The following is a 20,343-nucleotide window of genomic DNA, read 5'->3' as shown; positions in this document are numbered from 1 at the left end:
GAGGGTCAGGGCTTTACAGCCACGTGGGCACTGCGTGGGCGCGGGGAGGCCTGCCCCGCGCAGACCGCCAGGTGGCGCCATTCCGGGTTGAGGCCGCACAGTTGCACCGCCCACACACCACCCCCCCCCCACGTGGGTCCGAATGGTTAGGCCCGCCGGGCAGGTAGCTTGCTTCCGCGGCTTTCCTCCACCCCCTCCCTTCCCCCATTGGTAGGAGCTGCGGGTCCGGGCGGAAGTGGGGCAGGCGGGCGGGAGCGAGGCGTCGCCGTTGTATATTCATGAGGCGCGCGCAGCCCGGCATACTAATGAGGCGGGGCGCGGCGGCGGGCTGAGGAGCTGCTGGGCGGCGGCGGCGGCAGCGGCGGCGGGTCGGGAGGTGCTGGGTGGGAGCGGTGTAGGCGCGGAGTCATTTGCTAGCGCGAACCTGGACATGGAGCCGCTCGGCGGGGGCCAGGGTCCCGGCCGCGGGACCCGGGACAAGAAGAAGGGCCGGAGCCCCGACGAGCTGCCTGCGGCGGGCGGCGACGGCGGCAAATCCAAGAAATTTGTGAGTGTCCCTCCCACCCGGTTCCCTCAGCCTGGCCCCTTAACCGCCCTCCGGTCCAGAGAGACCCCCACAGCCGGGCCCAGGGGTATACGCTCGTCACTAGGGAGCCGCCCCCGCTCCTCTCTTTCTCGGTTTGCTGGGTCCCGGGCTCCACAGTCCGACATCCTACCTCTCCGGGACCTCGGGAAACCCCGGAGTCCTACCCGGCTCTCGCCCCGGCAGCCTCGGGGCTTTCTTCACACCTCCCCCCACCCCCTCCCGCCAGCTAGCTGTGCCCTCCGCCCCCATAGTCCGGCGGGTCTTAGCCCCATCCCTTCCCTCTCAGCCTCACTTCCTTTCTTCTTCTCTGTTACCCGCACACGCCTTCTCGGTCTTGTTCTCTGTGCTTTTTCTGGGTCCATTTTCCCTATTACTCTTAAGCCTCCCCCACTTTTTTTTTGGTATCCTCTTATTTGCTTCTCCTAAAGGTCACTTCCTTCTCAAGATTGATCCCTTTCACCTGCTAACTTTCCTCCCTCCTAGCCCCAGCTCTGGGCCCTCAGCCCGGTGTCACCTGATAATCCTTCCCCTCTGGAATGTTACCTGACTTGGGCCCTACCTTCCCTCCTCCCTCGCATGTTTGTCCTTGTGATTGCAGGAATGGGTTCCTGCCCAGGTCCTATGGTCATCGGGCATGACGTTAATTTGCTTCCCCGTATTCCTCCGTCCAGAGAACCTGTCTCTTTGCCCTGTTGCTTATCACTTTTCAGGGGGTTAGAACTTCTCATAATGATGCCCCTCTTGACCTAGGGTGGTGATTTAAATCTCCCCCGTAGGAAGGAAGTTAGGCTGCAAGTCCAAGAAGTTTCTTCGTAATTGAATTGCTTTTTATATGTTTCCTATGATAACCATCCTTGCTCCTCTGCCACCCTCTGTGTGACAGGCTAGTGACATTCCTTTCCTGACCTGTAGAAGAGTATAGCTTTCCTCAGGTGCTAGTGACTTCCAATCCGAGTCTGAAGGAATACTGATATTCATGTAACGCTATCATACTTCATTACCTTTGCCTGCACTAAATCTTTTTTACTCCTTTCTCCAGGAAGCTGTTTGCTTTTTACTGTAAAAGCTTTGAAAGATATGGGGTACTATCCAAGAGAGGGAGTCTTGGATCTTAGTAATCATTTGCTAGTTGTAAATGTAGTTATTTAGTCTTGTCTTCCAGGTAATTTTGCCCCCACCCCAGTATCTCTTTGTACTAACCAACTGGATTCTGACTCTTACCCTTTCTCTTTTCTCTTATCCCCAACCTTTAGTATTCTGACCCAACTCCACAAGTTTGGGAAGAAAACTGATAAAGGAAACAGGAAAAAAATGTTGCTTTGGGACCTAGAGGATTGAGATGTGGAGAGTACTAAGCAGAATTAAAATAGTGACTCATCTCTTCCTACCTATTTCTAGCAAGGCAGGTGCTTCTGGACTGTCCTTTCCAGTGACTTATGGGCTGTCAGTAACTGCCTGTTTTTCATCTGGTGAACATCTTTTTTTCCAGAAATGTTGGGTTAATGGTAGTAATGACCCTCCCCTGTGGTGATGAAAGCAACATTTCCTTATGTTTCTTTAGGATAGGAATTGACACTCAGCTTTTCTTCTAAGACTTAAGTTCTAGGGCCCGTATTCCTTTTTTATTTCTGTATATATATCTGTTATTTTTGTTTTGCTGTTGTTTCCATGGGTACTGTTTGACCTTCCTTACCCGAATTCCAGTTATTCCTGCTAATATGTAGTGAACTCTGTGACTTGTGTATGTTTTTCAAGTCCTTAAATAGAATTTTATTTGTGCTTTTGTTTTATCTAACACTTGTGTGTTTCACAAGTGAAATTGGGGAAATCTAAGTGCATGGTGCTGAAAGTTGAGATACGTGAGGAAACTTAACTTCTTTTCACCTGTGTTTTGGAATGTCCGTGGGGTCTTGTATATGCTGAGTGGATTTGGCTCAGTTTTTGGTATTTGCTTTACAGAGGGTGGAGCCGTACCAAGTTCTCTTTTTCTTTCTGAGGTGTTGTTTTTAACTCTTAACCTGCTGAATTGTTAAAAAAAAAAATACGGAGCACAGGTAGTGAGGAGAATTGCATTCAGAGCTAGGGGATTGGAAAGTTTCCAGAAAAGTAGTGCTACTTAACCCCTTTCTTGCCAGCTGTAACTCACCTCAAGGCATTCGGGATTTTCTCTTTCTCCTTTTTATGAGAAGTCTGTGGCAATGAGAGACTAGGAGGAGCATTGCAATACACTTCTCTTTGTATCTGTATGTATATGTGGGTGGGTGGAGGGGGAGAGATTGATTGCTGGTGTGCTTTTGTTACCCATGGCTTAGTTTTTTGAACTATAGGCTAAAAAAGCAAATTTAGAGGTGTTTTGCCTGTTCCACCTTTGCTAGAGTGTGTGTCCTCTGGAGTTCCATTAAGAATGTACTTTATAAAACTGCACTGGTTTGGACCTTGTGTGCTAAAGGTTATTTGTTTGCTTCTGAGGAGTTTCTTATTGCTTCTGCTGCTACGTACCTTTCCAAGCTTATGCAGGTTCTAAGTATAGATCAACTGAATGGAACACAGAGCTCACATATTGCCGAAGACGGTAATACGGTCTTACTCTCTGACACATCTTGGGTGGAAAGCACATGGAGTCAAAGTTTAAAAAGTGGTTGGGAATCACCTTTTAAAAACATTTGATTGTTAGAGATGCTGATGTGTGTGGCTCAAGCTGGGCTGCCTGGTATTCCCCCTTGATTTTTCAGGAGTCTTTCTCCTCCTGGGCCATAAGCATATCCCTTCTCCAGCATTGTTGCACTTCCTTTCACAGGTCCTTAGGGTGAAAGAAAATAAAAATTTGAAACGAACAAAATGTATTCGGATTTTTCAGCAGCGATGAATGTGGGTGTCAAATAGACTGCTGGCTGAAATATGTGTAAAGGTAGTAATTACAACCAGGGTGTTGGGAGGCTGCAGAGTATTCCTGCATTTTATAAACCACATGCCTTATACAATCAAGAAGTGGATGAGTTCTAAGAAAGGATATTGCTTCCTGATTCAGCTAGGGACATAACTTTGTAAAACATGAGTTTTAGCTTGGGAGTAGAGAGAATAGAAGATACATGATTTTAAAAATCTTGTTTAATTTTGGAGGTATATATTGAATTTTTCACCAAGTGGTAGTTTTCATGCCCTTCTAAAAGCAGAGTGATGGTGAAAGTATAAATGTTTGGTTGTAGACCCCTGTCCATCCAAAAGAGCAGCCAAAGGTAAAGGATGTTAGGCAGAATTTTAAAGAGATATTAGGGAAGGTGGAGAATATGAAAGAAGGGGAGTTGTTCATGCATTTATCCGCTTCTGTCCTCTTAAAGACATTAACTTTAATCCAAAAGGTTCCAGAAAACCCAGGAATATACAGAGAACTTTATACAAGTTATGTGGGGTTTTTTTGTTTTTGGGGTTTTTTTGAAGATGATAAACACAGGGATTACTTAGTTTAGAGAGAGGGGAGCCTGCAGGAATGTTTTTGAGGTTTGCAGTGGCAGAATGATTACCTTAAAAATTGCTGCCCTTTTTCCCCCGCCTTGTCTTTAAAGAAGTAGCACAAGGATCCACTTGATCATGTTACATTTACTTGTCTCAAAGGAAATCCTCCCTCACAAAAGGTCATATACTGAGGGAATGCCTCAGAATTAAAATCTCTGCCTTGGGAGAGTTGATAAACATTGGGATACTTTTATTTTAAAAGACCTGAAAATTTTATGATTAGGAATTATCATTATTATAAAACCTGAGAAAATAATAAGTGAGAAGTGGTTTAAGTTTGTTATTTGGCATGGGTCAGAATAGGCTAGTTTTATTTCCCGTATAATAGAATAACATTTTGCTATCCATGGGGCCCTCTGTATTTTATAAATGGATTGCCAAGTTATTCCTGGACAGTGTTACATTTTCAGTGAAATATAATGGAGGTTTAAAAGATAAGGTTGTATCACATATGATTTAGAAGAACAAGTTAAAATGTTTATTAAGAAATAGTAGGCATTATAAAGAAAAAAAAAGGTTTGTATATGCAGATGGTGTTTTCTCCCATTTTATGTCTCAGTTGAAGTCATTAATGACTACAGAAAGCATTTCTGTTTGAAACGAGCCATGTATTACTTACCTGTTTTTCTTTATTATGTAGAGCTTCCTTGTTCACTCTTGTTTGAAAGCAGTAGGAAAAAAATTCACCTCTTACTAATGAGCAAAGCAACATTTGGTGTTTGCCCCTACTTAGGGTTAGATGAGACAAAGTCAACCCTCTGCCCTTGCCCAGCTACTATCATCCCCTCTGTCTTTGTTTTTATTCCCTATCTGCTTCTCTGACGGCTGGTCCCAGTCCCATCAGCAGCTAGGCCTTTGGGGAATCAGGAATGGTAAAAGCTGTTGATACTAAAATTTCTTAAAGCTTCAAAGCTAAAATGGAAAATTAAAGAATGTTTAAACACTGGGAATGTATTTTACCTTCTTTTCCACCCCTCTTTTACTCTTTCTTTCTTTCTTTTGGCAAACATTTTATTAGAGAAATTATTTTTAATAAAGTAAAAGAAATACTGAAGGAAAAGAAGTATTAGGACCAGTCTTTTTATGAATTTTACCACTGATTACAGGATAACTGGGTGTATCATTGTTCTTTCCACTTTGAGAGTCTTCCATTCATTATTAAAGCTTGCTGTGAATGGTAGCCTTAAAATTTTAGTGTTGGAAGGGACTTTAAATGTCATCAAGCCCAAACACCCACTCAGTGCAGCACTCTATTCTTACATTTAGAGTTTGGAAACATCAGGGGGCTATAGGGTGGATATTGGATAAATGAATTGAGGAGGAGAAGCAGAAATTTTGGATTCTACATTTCCTTTAGTAAATTTCAGGATCTTGGAATAGCTAGAGTAGTAGAGATTATATAAGAGGAACGGATACACTAGAAGCTATGTGACTGAGAGGGAAAAGATTGAAGAAACTGGCTCTGTGTTGCTTGGCTCACTGACAATCAAAGAGTTTCGGTTTGTCCTATAAATATTTGCTTAATTTTTTTTCCTCCAAGAAGGGGGATGGAACAGATAAGGGGAGACCAAAGAAAGTAAGCATAACGGAACTGAATTAAGAGGAATACGTGGCATTCTTATGTGGAAGGGGTTTTTTTGTTTAGTTTAGTTTTGTTTTTTTGAGAGAGAGAAAGAGTGAGAGGGATCACCAGTATGTGGGGAGGGAGGGACAGAGGAAGAGGGAGAGAGAGAACTTTAAGCAGGCTCCATGACCAGCATGGATTGATTTCACGACCCTGAGATCATGACCTGAACCAAAATCAGGAGTTGGACGCTTAACCAACTGAGACACCCAGGTGTCCCTGTGGAAGTGTTCTTATATGGAAGATGGGAGATTCCATCCATGGTGGTGGTTATAAGTGGTCCTTAGGTGATAGTGACTTTGGCATTTTGTTAAGATAGCAGATAAGGGTGGAGTTTATGGTGTCCTGGATTTTTCTGGATTTCTTTTTTTTTTTAAATTAACATATAATGTATTATTTGTTTGAGGGCTACAGGTCTGTGATTCATCAGTCTTACACAATACAGGGTGCCTACCACAACACTTTTTTTTTTTTTAAGGAATTTCTATTAAGCCATGCAAAGGCCTGGATGAATTTTAATTTTTCTTATTTTTTTAAAAAGATTTTATTTAAGATAGAGTGACAGCGAGAGGCAGAGAGAGAGGGAGAAGTAGGCTCTCCACTGAGCAGGGATCCCGATGTGGGGCTGGATCCCAGGACCCTGGGATCATGGGCTGAGCTGAAGGCGGACGCTTTACTGACTGAGCCACCCAGGCGCCCCTCTGGATTTCTGATTATGTGATTTATTCCGTATTTTAGAATACTGCTGTGTAAAAACGTAGAATTTGCATTTTCTTTTAAGATTTAACATACTTTAAGGATCTACCAGCAGATGATTTATAAACTGTCTTTGATCCTGAAGGTCATAGAAAACCAAGAAATATACCTTGGTATTGGCCTTAAATCTCAGAGAAAGCTGCCCCCCCCCCTTTTTTTTGGTACGGCTCTGTTTAACTTTCTAAAAAATTGCCAAACTGTTTTCCAGACTGTACCATTTTACATTCCCACAAGCAATATATGAGTTCCAGTTCCTTGTTAACTCTTACTATGATGAGCCTTAAATTTTAGCCATTCTAGTGGGTGTGTAGTGGTGTTTCAGTGTGTCTTTAATTTGCATTTGTGTAATGTTGAGCATCTTTTACTGTGCTTATTTGCTATCTGTATATCTTTGCTGAAGTGTCTGTTCAAAATTTTTGCCCATTTAAAATTTTTTATTATATTCTAAATGCAAGTCGTTTGTTGGGTATGTGTTTTACAGATATTTTCTTTCTCCTGTGATTTGCCTTTTCTTTCTTTTTTTTTAAACACTGTGGTATGAAGAACAAAAGTGTTTAATTTTGAAGTCCAATTTTTTTTAACTTTTTGCTTTTGTGTCATATTTCAAAAATCTGTGCTAAAAATCATAGCCCCTAAGATTTTCTCCTTCTGTTTTCTTCTAGAAGTTTTATAGATGAAGCTCTTACGTTCTCCACTTTTCTGCTGTGGATATGTTAGTTATATTCCGCTCATGCTCCTCAAGGCGTAAATTTTCACCTGTAGGCAAAGACAGAACATTTCTGATACTTGGGATTGGAGGACCTTTGAGATTCAGTTTATCCTGGTTGCATTTTGATCTTAATATGTGGTGTTAGAAACCTTTTGTTCTCTTGTACTCCGTGTGCTACTGTATAATGCCAGTCTTCCTATCTATAAATATTAATGTATGTTCAGCGTCTTGATAGATAGGAAGATGAATTCATCCCAGACTGGAAGGACAGGGAGTAGTAATAACAACAGTAGCAGTAGTAAGAGCATTTGTTGTGTACTTATTACAGCTCTAAAGAGCTTTAGATTCATTATCTCATTAATCTCTACCTCAGTCTTATAAAATAGGTACTATTGTTATTCCCGTTTTATAGGTAATTGAACTGATACTCAGTGAGGTCAAGCAACTTGCTTTAGCTTGTAGAACTGGGATTCAAACTGAGATCTACCTGATTTAAGAAAAAAATCTTATTCACTACATTGTACTGACATTTTACAAGTGTGCAGTTTTTGCACCTGAAGTGTAAAAGAGTATTTACTGCTAGGAATTCCATAGAAAATTTTGATGTCATCTCTTTAGTCATTTGATGACTGTAGTTGATTAAAACTGGGCTCTCCTCCAGTTCATTTGGTGGGAAAAAAGTATTGGGTCTAGATGGACAAAGTGCAGTGGTTAAATGGCTAACTGCTTTTTGCATTTAGTAATGTAGACTTTGAAGTCATTGCAAGAATTATAATTAAACCTTTGTTATCTTAGGCATGAAGAGGTAGCTGTTTCAGTGCATCAGAACCAGTCTTTCCTCTGGCTCATGAGTTATTAAGAAGTTGCCAGTTACTGTTTTTAAAAATGCAACCTTATCTTCTTTGTAAATGAAACACCTCTAACAGCATCACCTGTCAGTTGTTTTAGTTGTTTAAATTGATGAGAGCAGCAAGCAGTGGTGACAAATGGGAAGGAGGAAGCTGTTGTTAGACCACCTCTAACAGTTATCTTTTCTGTATTTTAGAATTGGCATACAGTATCTTTAAAATCCTCTCTTTGTGGCCCTGAAGCTTGACTCTAAGGATTATGAATGGTTAATAACTCCAGGGTCTCTTCTGAGTGTGGGGCCTAGTGATGTTTGTTCTTTAGACCTGGCAGTTATTTGCCTGTGGTTAATAATTAAGACTTTGCTACAGAGATCCAGGTACCCGGAACTAGGATTTTCTGTACGACTAGTGGCAAAGAGTAGAGAATAGAGTTTCTCTAGTTTGTCTGAATCCACATGGATCTATCCTAGATCCAAAAGGCTAAAGATCAAGAAGTCATGTGGTTGTCCTATCACATGTCCTGTTTAGCCCTTGCTTTTTAATAGATTTTCATCTCAGTCATGTCAATAGGAGAATGGGTAGGAAAAGCTCAGAGGCTATGGACAAAGAGTTTAGAAGCTGTAGAGTTTCAGAGAAGTGAAGGAATTAAGTGGAAAGAGTGCTGGACTGTGAGTCAGAAGAACTAGGTTTCAGAATCTTAGAATGCTGGAAGTGAAAATGATGCTAAAAATTATTTCATTCAAACCCTTTATTTTATACATTTAGAAATGTGGACCTAGGAAAGTGGTCTGTCTGCATTTATAGCTAGACCTAGGACTAGAACCTGTATCTTCCATTACCACTGAAATTTTCTTTCCAAATATTGCTGTTCAGTTGGACTTTGCTACTAATTAACCATTTGAACTCTGGGCAAGTCATTTCACTTTTCTTGGTCTTTTCTTGTAATATTAGAGATTCAGCACAAATGACTTCAAAGGTCTTTTTTTATGTCCCAAATTCTGTAAATGATCCAGGATATAATTGGTGGACAGTTATAGTTAATTTCATAGAAGATGGGGGGTATGTCAGGCCTTGGAGGGAAATAAGGGTTGGTAGAGAAGAAGGGAAGGGATTTCATGGTGTGGGGAGCAGTGTGAACAGAGGATCAGAGACACAAATGTGTGGCTGTGGTCAAGAAATGGCCCAGTTATAGCAGTCAAGAGGATTTATAAGGGAGATCAGTCATTTAAGAAAGATGAAGCCACTTCATAGGGATTATTTTATTCATATTAAGGGCTTTTAGGTTCTCTTTCTGTAGAAACCTGCAGACAGCAGGACTGAAAATTAGTGTTCTGTAGCATGTCATGACACATGTTGATGCAATTTTTGGCCTTGTGAATGTGTGATGGTGACAGTAAATCAGCATATCCAAGAACAGAATAGATAAGTGTTAATGTTTCAGCAAATCATTTCTGCTACCTAGATGGAGTTTAGATAGTTAAGTTTGTTTGATTTATAATCCTTATCAATTTTAACACACCCATCTTTTCAGACTTTGAGCCATAAATCTAGATTTTAAAAATACGACTCTCAGTGGGATCTCAAAGCTGTATAGCCAAATTATGGGCTCAGGTGGGAAATCCCATTGTGGGGAGAATCAGAACTTATCTTTGGGCCGTGTTATTTCTTCTTAAAAGTTTCCTTTTATATATGTATATACGCGCACACACACACACACACATATATATGCACATACACATGTATATATGTGTGTGTGTGTGTGTATAGTGCAGTAATGGTTTCAATTGCCCGCTTGTTGGAAGTGTTCTTTAATCTTTGTGAATAAAAAAAAACCCCACATGTGTATTATATATAATATAGAGAGGGAAGGAGATAACTTTTTTGGGGGGGATCTTATTTCCCATCTTGCTTGTGAGGTTCCTAAGCCCACTGGTGGTGTTTTGCTCACATAAGCAATATCCTCTTAAATGTATTTTAGTTTTGTTAGTCTTGGGAATCTTGAGATGACTTTCAAGGTTCTCCGTTTCTGTGGTCTAATGTAGGAGATTGGCAGTTTTAAAAACATTAGTCCTCTCTCACCAGGGTAACTGAGGCAGAGAGAACCACTAATGTTAACTATATCCGACCAGAACTCTGTTGGGAAAAGTTTATTATTATTCTTTAGAGATAGTATCTTGTAGTTTTGTGTTTGATGAAAGAACATGTCTGTAGGATTAAAAATCTCTGTGTTATTTTACATAGTTCAGGGCTGCCAACTTTTATCATTATGAATGAGAGCAGTATTTGACCCAGTGCTGTAGGGATTGTTAGCATACATTTAAAGTGAATAATTGCTAAGTCCCCATATTATTTTAATCTGTTAGTATTACAGTCTTTTAGGGCTGTAGAAGGTTTACATAGAATATTAAATAAAGAAGACAAGGATGAATCTCCAAGTCCTCAGGATATGTCTAGGTCTCCACAGAAAGTGATAGTGACCTTTTTCCCCCCTTCTTAACCTCTTATAATGCTACCCATAGCTGTTCTTCAGTTTCTTCATTTGGTCATAGAAGCAAAATAGAGTAAGACTATTCTAAAATTAATTCATCGTGTTTGCATGCATGGGACCTACAGAGATATTTTTAGTTTTGTTAGTTTTTTGTGAAAGATGTGTATTAGGCTCCCCAGGCATAAAGGTTTCTAGTGATTTCTTGATTCTTGTATTTTAGAAAGATGGGAGTTGGCCTTAGTTGGCAGCTTTTTGCATCCGCCAGGGCTTGTTCGTTACTTCTAGGCCCATGGGTGACGTCTGTTTCCTGTGATTGAAACCACAAGAAGAAGTGGTGAGAAGCCACTGTAGGATACGTACTATCAGGCAAGCAGCAGGCATTGGGCTACCCTCAAAAAGAGCAGTAGTAGCTAAGCACAGTCTTTAAGGGCCTCTCAAGAGACCCTGAAAATGATCTGATCCAGTCTCCTCATCTTAATATGAGGAGGCCGCTGAGGCCTGGAGGTAGTAATTTGCTTAAGGTCATGTAATTAGGTGAGCCAGCTTTTTAGTCTATTCATTATTCTTTTTTTTTTTTTTTTTTTTAAGATTTTATTTATTTGCGAAAGAGAAAGAGAGCCCAAGCAGGCAGCAGAGGGAGACAGAGAAGCAGACTTCCTGCGGAGCAGGGAGCTCTATGTGGGGCTCTGTCCCAGGACCCTGAGATCATGACCTGAGCCGAAGGCAGATGCTTTACTGACTGAGCCACCCAGGCACCCCTCACTATTCTTTCTTACATTGCTTTGTCACCCTGAATTTTTCTAACTGTGCTCTGCTGGAGTGTTTCCTTAAGTAGAGTACTACTGGAGAAGAGTAAATACTAGTGGGCATTTTGAATATGGGAATTGGATAATGTTGCTTTGCTTTTAGGTGCTGTGCTATGTTTTTTTAATGCTCTTTAAAAAATATACACACACACACACACACACACACACACACGTATTTTTAAAATAACAGTTTTTAAAGCCCAAATTTCTACTTTTCTTTTTTTATTTCACTTAGTGTTTGAATATTTTAGTTATTATGTCTATGCACAGACATTTTTACAAAGTTGCCATTATAGCTTACACAAGTTTTCTGCTTTTAAAACAATGTATCATAAACATTTTCTAGCTTTCTAATCTTTGAAAAGTGCTTACTTTGTTTGAAATGGAAATGTGTTTTTTATCATCAGAGACACCTAGTTATAAGAAAATATAAATGTGTATAAAAATAAAACCATCCCCTACCTTGCTTTCCATTTATTACATTTATTTTTACATTTACATTTTGTAGCCTAAGTACTTTGGCCTGAAATTGTCTGTTTGTGTTAGAACATACTTCTAGCAATTGTAGTGTGGAACTATCAGAAGCACTGTATTTTAACTCTTTTTTTTTTTTTTTTAAGATTTTTTATTTATTTATTTGACACAGAGAGAGAGACAGCCAGTGAGAGAGGGAACACAAGCAGAGGGAGAGGGAGAGGAAGAAGCAGGCTCAGCAGAGGAGCCTGATGTGGGGCTCGATCCCAGGACCCCGGGAACACGCCCTGAGCCAAAGGCAGACGCTTAACGACTGAGCCACCCAGGCGCCCCTGTATTTTAACTCTTGCTTGTATTTCTGGTGATAGAAGAGTAATAAGATTTCACCTGATGCTCTCCTACCCCACTCCCCTGCAAGATTTTCTTAAAATCAGATCTTATTCTAAATTTGAAGGGGCTTAGAAAATGTTTACTATGGTTTCATAAGATCAAGTCTGTGTAATGTAATTTTTGGATCGTTAAGCTATTATCAGTAGGCTGTGATTATTTCTGGGGTATTTAGGAGTGACGTGAGGATAGGAAAAAAGGAGGTGTAACCATCATTTGGAAATGAAGGGTTTAAGAATGGGATTTAAAACAAGGTGGCCTCATACTTGGTCCCTGTATGTAGAAGTAGTATCAGCTTCAGGAACTTCCTGTCAGCCAGGCCTTGGGTGTGTCATACATGTGCTAACCCTTGAGGAAGAGTAGATGTCCTGCTACTCACATCACAGCATGGGAGGAGAAAACAGTTGCTACGGAGATTGGGAAACAGCATTCCTGAGTCACTGAGTGTTTCCAAATGAATGGACAACACCCCCTTTTTAAAGGAGCAATTACAGTCTAAGCTCGGGCAGTAAAGACAGAGGCCCACTAAGAAAGTGAAGAACAAGTATCAGTATTTGGAACTGGAGAAATGTGCTGAAATTTTGGAAAAATAGGTAAACATTATTTATTGTTTTCTATACAGCATCCCCCTTCTGAAAGTTGGGTGTTCCTATGAAATTTTTCATAAATCAAAATGACATAAAGAAGCACTTATCATTAATTTATATGGAAAAATTTTTGAGGATTCCTAAAAATAACCTCTCAGGCTTTTTTGGTAACTTAGGCCACATCTTGCTAATGGAGGCACAAAATAAATGGAGACAAAACACGGATGCTTACAGACACGCTTCAAAGCCACAGTGGCCTGATGCTGAGATGCTAAGTGTAGCCCTGCTCGGGGTGTGCACTGCCTTTCTCATAACGGCTCCCTGCAAAACAAATGCTGGATGCTGTTTTCTCTTTTCACCTTTTTTTTTTTTTTTTGTAAAAGTGAGAATCTTTTATGGAATTCTTTCAGTTAGCAAAAACAGGTACTAATATAGGACTTCCAAAATACCAAAGTGGCCTAACATGAACTGTTGAAAAGTGGGGGAGACTTCTGTGTGTGTTCAAAAGTTTATCAGGACCTTAGGATGTTTGAAAGGGAGGAAGTTTTGCTTACTGATTCTCTCACCAGATGACAGCATATATGTGCACTTCCTTCCTGGCAACAAAAGAGATGGTCATGTCTGCCACACCTTGTGACACTTGATAGGAAACTAGGACTTCCAGAATCTGAGCACTTTCTCTGTTGGTAGCTTGTTGTCCCAACCCATGAGTGGTTCATAGTGCAAGGGGCTGGCAGTTAGTTTGGATGGACTTGTAGGGGGAATGCAATGTTCCCAGCCTGGTTTCCACCTGCTCTGCTGTGCTAGAATAGTGAAACCTGAGTGGACTTCCCTTCTTTTCTCTAGGCTATCAGCTATCTGGGATGCAGGCTATGCCAGTCCCGGGCTTTAAAATAAGCTTAGCGGTAGGCAAAATGTTACCTTTTCCTTTTTCCTAAGAGGCTTGCCTTCTTGAACTAACAGGACTATTAGAATGTATTTTGGACCTGTCAGAGGATTGAATCCTAATGTTAAGATAGTTTTTCCTTCATTTTAATCACAGCTGGGAAATGTGGTTTATTTGAAAGCAGACTCTCACCAAATGATTTAGACAGTTGTGCGGATATTGAGTTTGTTGCTTTGCATTTGTAAGTAATTTGCTTCAAATTTATAACTAAATTACTGAAACAGGTAATGATTAGTTACCTAATGCTCTTTGTAGGACATTTCTAACTTGTACTTGACGAATGTCACTGCTTGGAATGTCTCAGGGCATCCTGGGTATCAGTAAAAAGATACTGGCTCTGGAAGGTGGGCGTAGATTGAAAGAACCTTCTAAATTAAGGTTGTTGTTTTTTTTTTGGTCTTTTTGTTTTTTTTTAAGATTTGTTTGTTTATTTAACAAAGAGAGAAAGCACAAGCAGGGGGAGCAGGAGAGAGAGAAGTAGGCTCCCTGCTCAGCAGGGAGCCTGATCTGGGGCTTGATCCCAGGACCCTGAGATCATGACCTGAGCCGAAGGCAGATGCTTAACCGACTGAGCCACCCAGGTGCCCCAAGAACTCTCTTAATTAAGTTTAAAAGATATCGGACTCTCCTCCTCTGTGTTCCTTTTGGTTTCTTGTATGAATTCTAGCAAGCTAACTGTCCAGTTCTGAGTTGAGCTGTGGGTCTGCCAAGGCAGCATGAAACTTAAATGAACAGGCTGTGAGGGTCTGACTCCTTTAGCAGTTTTCCCATAGTGATCGTGGGGAGCATGAGTGAGCCATCTCCATTTCTGGGGACTACTAGATAATCTTCAGGTTTCTTTCCCTTAAACCCATTTAACTTAATAAGCTTTATAGTTGATGTTTTTCAATTCCTGGTCATTTTTATGCTTTTTAGTCTTCTTTTTCTCAGAGATACCCTTTTTCTTTTTTTCTCTTCTCTTCAGTTTTGTTTTGTTTTCTTTTCTTTTCGGAAGTGAGTGCTCCAGTTCTACATAACTCTGGTTTAGGCTTTTGGCACCGATAAGTAGTGATGTTAGAATCTAGTTTGTTTCTCTGCAAATGGTAGATGAGATACGGACTTCATTCAGTGTCATCCTTGGGCCATTCCTTGAAAATGGAAGGGAAATTTCTTCTCTACATTTGAAGATATACCCGTTATTTTCTTCTCTGTAGTTGTAATTGACTTCTAAATGAGGAGTGGGAATTGAAGAAGGGAGGCTGAAAAGTGACATAGGTTCCATCATCATATATTATTTAATTTTTACAAAGCACTTTGCAGAACAAAGTGCTTTCTATACATTTTATTACTTTTCATACCAGTCTTAATGAGATGATACAGTCCTAAAGATAAGACTGAAACTGTGATAGATAAAAAGAAAAACTCAGCCTGCCCTTACTGTCTCTTTGTGGAAATGTGACAAATTTTTTGTCCGAGCTGGAATGAGATTCATTGGTAATTGAATTCAAGTGCACATGATAACTTTCTGTTGCCTAAGGAACTATCCTAAGGAACTGAATGTCATTACTGTGGTAGAATAAAGCGATGAATCAGAGCCAGACCATGCTCTCTGCTCTGTTTGATTCTGCATGACACATACCTTACCTGATCCTTCCTAGGTAGGTAGTTGAGGATTTGAAAGAAGGTTGTTGTTGGCTTTCCATTTTACTTTCCATTTTACTTGTAGGTAGCCTGTGTCTTAGGACTTATTGCTTTTCAAAGGAGGTGGAAGACTCCCTAGGTGACATGTGTCCCATAGTTGGGTATTTTCCTCAAGGACAACTCAAAGTGTGTCATGTACCAATTAACATCCCCTATTCTCATCTATAGGGAAAGACATGACTCTTCAAGGTGTGGTCTCATGGTTCACTGACCTGTCCATAACAATCACATTGTCACAGACTTTGACTTAAGGTATTTCCTAGGTTTGCCTAATTTGAGTAAAGGAATTAATGAATATACAATGCTTAGGATGATGCTCTTAAACCTATAGTGATGCTTTTTTTAAAATATTTATTAAATATTGGCCACATCAAATGAACAAGTCATGGGTTCCTGCCCCAAGCAACTTACAGTCTGATCCACAGAAGCAATTACAATAAACAGCCTGATAAAAAATTTTGAGAGCCTGCCTTTGGTAAGTTCTGTAGTTCTTTTTGCAAAATGACTGACTATGGCTAAATGTATAGTTGATAGATGAGGAATAGCTTTTTCCTTTTGTTGTTGGAGCACAATGTCAACTAGTCCACTTTTCAGGTGTGTATTTTAAAACAAGTCTTTCTGTAGTAATAACAGTGCAGTTACTTTACAGAATGATCTCTTATCACTCCACTTTGTCTCCTAGTTCCCAGGAGGTATGTGTGTCTGCTTTTGCTTTGTTTTTAATAAATAAGGGAACTGAAGCATGAAGAATTAAAGTGATTTGCTCAAAATCGTACTTGTAGTTTTTTAGGATGCTGTAAATAAATAAATCAGGACTCATAGTCTTTTTCCTTCAGCCAAAGTTCTAGATAAATTGTAGATTTTTGTCCGTTTGTTTGATGTATTAGTTTCCTGCTGCTGCATATAAGAAACACAACAGTTTAAAACAAAACCCACTTATTAGCTTACAGTTCCATTAGTCAGAAGTCCAGCATGAGTAGTGTGGCTGAATTCTCAGAGTTATCAGAGGGCTGAAATCAAGGTATGTCAGTTGGGCCAGTTCTGGTCTGGAGTCACTCGGGGAAAATCTGCTTCCAAGCTCATTCAATGTTGGCCGAGTTCAGTTCCTTGCAATTGTAGAACTGAGGTCCCTGTTTCTTTCTGGCTCTCAGCAACTAGACGCTGCCTGCAGTTCTTGGCAATTGGCCCCCTTCATGCTCAAGTCAGAAAGGACATGTTGAGTCCTTGTGTCTCTAACATCTCACCTCAGATTTAAAGGGCAGGTGTGATTGGGTCAGGCCTGTGCAGATTATTTCCCTTTCTTAAAAGTCAATTATGCCGAATAATCGAAATTAATCACAGGAGTGGTATCCTGTCATACTGTCCTAGTAATTTTACAGGGTGCATATGTCAGTCTAGGAATCTCATGGAACATCTTAGAATTTTATCTACCGCTCTAAATACGTCCCTTACGCTAGATTAGACAGCCCTTGAGCAAGGGTGGATGTCAGAGAGGGAGAGATATAAGTGGACTGTCCTGAGGCAGTTAGTGTAATTGCTTTGTGATTATAGGTATTCTAAGAAAACGTGTAGTTCCCAGGGCTCCTGGGCATCTTAGAATCTTCACACAGTGGGCCACAGGGCATTCAGGTGGTGGTCATTTAGCCAAGAGCTCAGATATGTCTGGTATTAGCCTGAACAAAATTTTTTTTAAAAGGTGGTGGAAGAGTAGTGGAGGAATGGGCAAAAGAAATGGGCAAAGGAGATTATAAATTTGCAGTTATAAAATAAGTCATGGGGATAAAAAGTACAGCATAGGGAATATAGTCAGTAAAACTGTAATACTTTGGTGAGCGTTTCATAACATATGTAATTGTTGAGTCACTGTGTTGTACACCTGAAATATGCTGTATATCAACTATACTTCAATTATGATTTAAAAAAAAAATAAGCCTGAACAAAATATTTAGAAAGTACTGGGATACAGGCTTGCAGCTGGAGGTTTATATTATCCGTGTATGGACCACATGGTTCATAGGATCATCATCCATGATTACCTGTTCTTGTGAAGCACAGTGATAGGAGTTAGAAACACTTTTTGATATGTAATGTACTCTGTTCAAAGTAAAGTTTAATCATATTCTCTTACTAGATCCCTGCCAACCTCTCTGCTGCTAAGGGTACTACCTAATTACTTTTTGTTTGTCTGTGAACATCTTGTGCCAAGAGACCATCCTTAATTGGGAATTTTGTCCCGTTTTCCTGCTGAGTGGGAAAAGTTAAAGATTTAGGGAGTTGGGTAGAGGTGAATCTGTCTCTGAAATGATTTTCTTACAGCCTTGAGTTTAAAAAATTGCGAGTTCTGTTGCTAGGCAGACAAACAGAACCTCTGTCTAAAAGACTGCCATATTTAGTCCCATCCACTCACTTTTTAAAGATCTATTTCTTTATTTATTTAGAAAGAGAGAGAGCATGCGTGGGCATGGAGGGGAGGGGTAGAGTGATAGGAGGAGGAGTCCAAGCAGACTACTTGCTGAGCATGGAGCCCAACATGGGGCTCGATCCCACTACCCTGAGGTCATGATCCAAGCAGAAACCAAGAGTTGGACACTCAACTGACTGTGCCAGCCAGGCACCCCATAATCCACTCACTTTTTAAAACCTGAAGTGTTAATAGATATAACCACTACCACAACAAATCCAGTATGGAAGAGAAGTTTTATAGTTCATTTGCATTTATGATGATAATAATAATCAGGGTATGTTTCATACTCATTAAGTCATCTGATTAGTTTGGCCTCACAGGCCATACCTTGGGGTCTTTGGACTTTTTTGCTTTTGGTTTCTTATAGAAGCCAAACTGTAAAGTGTCTAGGAAGTTTCTTATTTCCTGTAGATGGTAACCAAAAGATTTATCTTACCACATATTACATTAGGATGTGGTGAGTGAATCAGAGTCTTGAATTATTCTCTGGAAGTGGGGATGAGGGGACAGCTTTTCATTTTTATGTGATTGATGGTCTTAATGCACAGCAGTACCCAGCCAGATATATTTATTTTATTTTTAAAGTATATTTATTTTTGATAATATATGTTTTTAAGATTTATTATTGAGAGAGGGAGAGAGAGTGGGGGCTGGGTAGGGGCAGAGGGAGAGGGAGAGAGAAACTCAAGCAGACTCCTCACTGAGTGCAAAGCCTGACTCAGGGCTCGATCTCATGACCCCAAGATCAGAACTGAGCCGAAACCGAGAGTTGGACCCTTAACCCACTGGGCCATCTATGCACCCCATTTGATCCTGTTACTTTTGATGCAGTGCACCTTTGAGCAATTTGTGTTGATTTGAAAAGATTTGATAACATGGAGCATCTTTTGGAGAAGATGAAGGTCATTTTGGTAAATGCAATTTTGTTGAGCTCTTTTCTGATGCCAGCTAATGACCTTTAGAAATTTATTTACTCATCTAATTCTATTGAATAAATTCCTATAGAATAAATATTTTTTTACTCCTTATTAATTAATTAAATCTCTACACCTAACTTGGGCTCAAATTCACAACCCCAAGATCAAGAGTCGCCATAGTTGAGCATCTGGCAAGGCTGCAGTGAGGATCAAGTACTAGACGTCCAACAAGAATATGGTCAGGAGTACACTGCTTTATATTTTCTTTTTCTAAGCTCACCGTGGCCAATCTTCATTCTTCTGGATAAGTCAAAGTAGAAATACTCTGTGGGGTGGAATGAGTGTCCTTGAGGTCCAGGCAGTAGAGCAAGGAAGGAAGGGAAGAAATTATTAACATATGGTTCCAATAAACCAAGAATCCGGCTGGGTTAGACTCACCAGGTATTGTCAATTTAAAAGCCCAGAACAAAAGTAGATGATGGTGATGACAGTCTTGGAGGGTTTGGCTCAGGTCCCATAGTCCCCTTCTAATTGTGCTCTCTGGCAGAGAACAGTCTTCGCTAATCTTTCCCCTAGGGATTTCCTTTACCTCTCTCATGCGTTAGGTCTTCTGTTGCCTGTGTTTAAGTCCTTTACTTCCTTGGTTTACTCCCTCATTTTGGTGGAGCATATCCTACAATAGCTTCCTGAGATGCATGGGGATAAATTTTTTTAAAGCTTAAGTTTCTGCTTGACCAATCTCTCACACCATACACAAAAATAAACTCCAAATGGATGAAAGACCTCGATGCGAGACAGGAATCCATCAAAATTCTAGAGGAGAACATAGGCAGCAACGTCTATGACGTCGGCCAAAGCAACCTTTTTCATGACATATCTCCAAAGGCAAGAGAAACAAAAGATAAAATTAACTTATGGGACTTCATCAAGATAAAAAGCTTCTGCACAGCCAAGGAAACAGTCAAAAAAACTAATAGGCAGCCCACCGGAATGGGAGAATATGTTTGCAAATGACACTACAGATAAAAGACTGGTATCCAAGATCTACAAAGAACTTCTCAAACTCAATACACGAGAAACAAACAAATCAAAAAATGGGCAGAAGATATGAACACACATTTTTCCAATGAAGACATACAAATGGCTAACAGACACATGAAAAAATGTTCAAAATCATTAGCCATCAGGGAAATTCAAATCAAAACCACACTGAGATACCACCTTACGCCAGTTAGAATGGCAAAAATAGACAAGGCAAGAAACAACAATTGTTGGAGAGGATGTGGAGAAAGGGGATCCCTCCTACATTGTTGGTGGGAATGCAAGTTGGTACAGCCACTCTGGAAAACAGTGTGGAGGTCCCTTAAAAAGTTAAAAATTGAGCTACCCTATGACCCAGCCATTGCACTACTGGGCGTTTACCCCAAAGATACAGATGTAGTGAAGAGAAGGGCCATATGCACCCCAATGTTCATAGCAGCATTGTCCATAATAGCTAAATCATGGAAGGAGCCGAGATGCCCTTCAACAGATGACTGGATTAAGAAGTTGTGGTCCA

General features: G+C 40.3%; 1 protein-coding gene across 3 annotated transcripts in view; it reads left to right on the top strand.

The window, feature by feature from the left end:
- Positions 1-337: 337 nt before the first annotated feature.
- Positions 338-20,343, top strand: part of DIAPH1 (diaphanous related formin 1) — a 91,816-nt gene continuing 71,810 nt past the window's right edge. For 2 of the 3 annotated variants that reach the window (XM_057307212.1, XM_044384200.3), the window contains exon 1: positions 352-547. In XM_057307212.1, coding sequence (XP_057163195.1) covers positions 431-547 — 117 coding nt within the window. In that variant the 5' untranslated portion in view covers positions 352-430. Of the gene's footprint in view, positions 548-20,343 lie in introns of all 3 variants that reach the window. The other variant, XM_057307213.1, reaches the window with a different exon arrangement.

This window comes from Ursus arctos, unplaced genomic scaffold (genome assembly GCF_023065955.2).
Source record: "Ursus arctos isolate Adak ecotype North America unplaced genomic scaffold, UrsArc2.0 scaffold_5, whole genome shotgun sequence".
NCBI classification, from domain to species: domain Eukaryota; kingdom Metazoa; phylum Chordata; class Mammalia; order Carnivora; family Ursidae; genus Ursus; species Ursus arctos.
The sequence above is the reverse complement of the archived record's forward strand: the minus strand, read 5'-3'. Positions and strand labels throughout refer to the sequence as shown.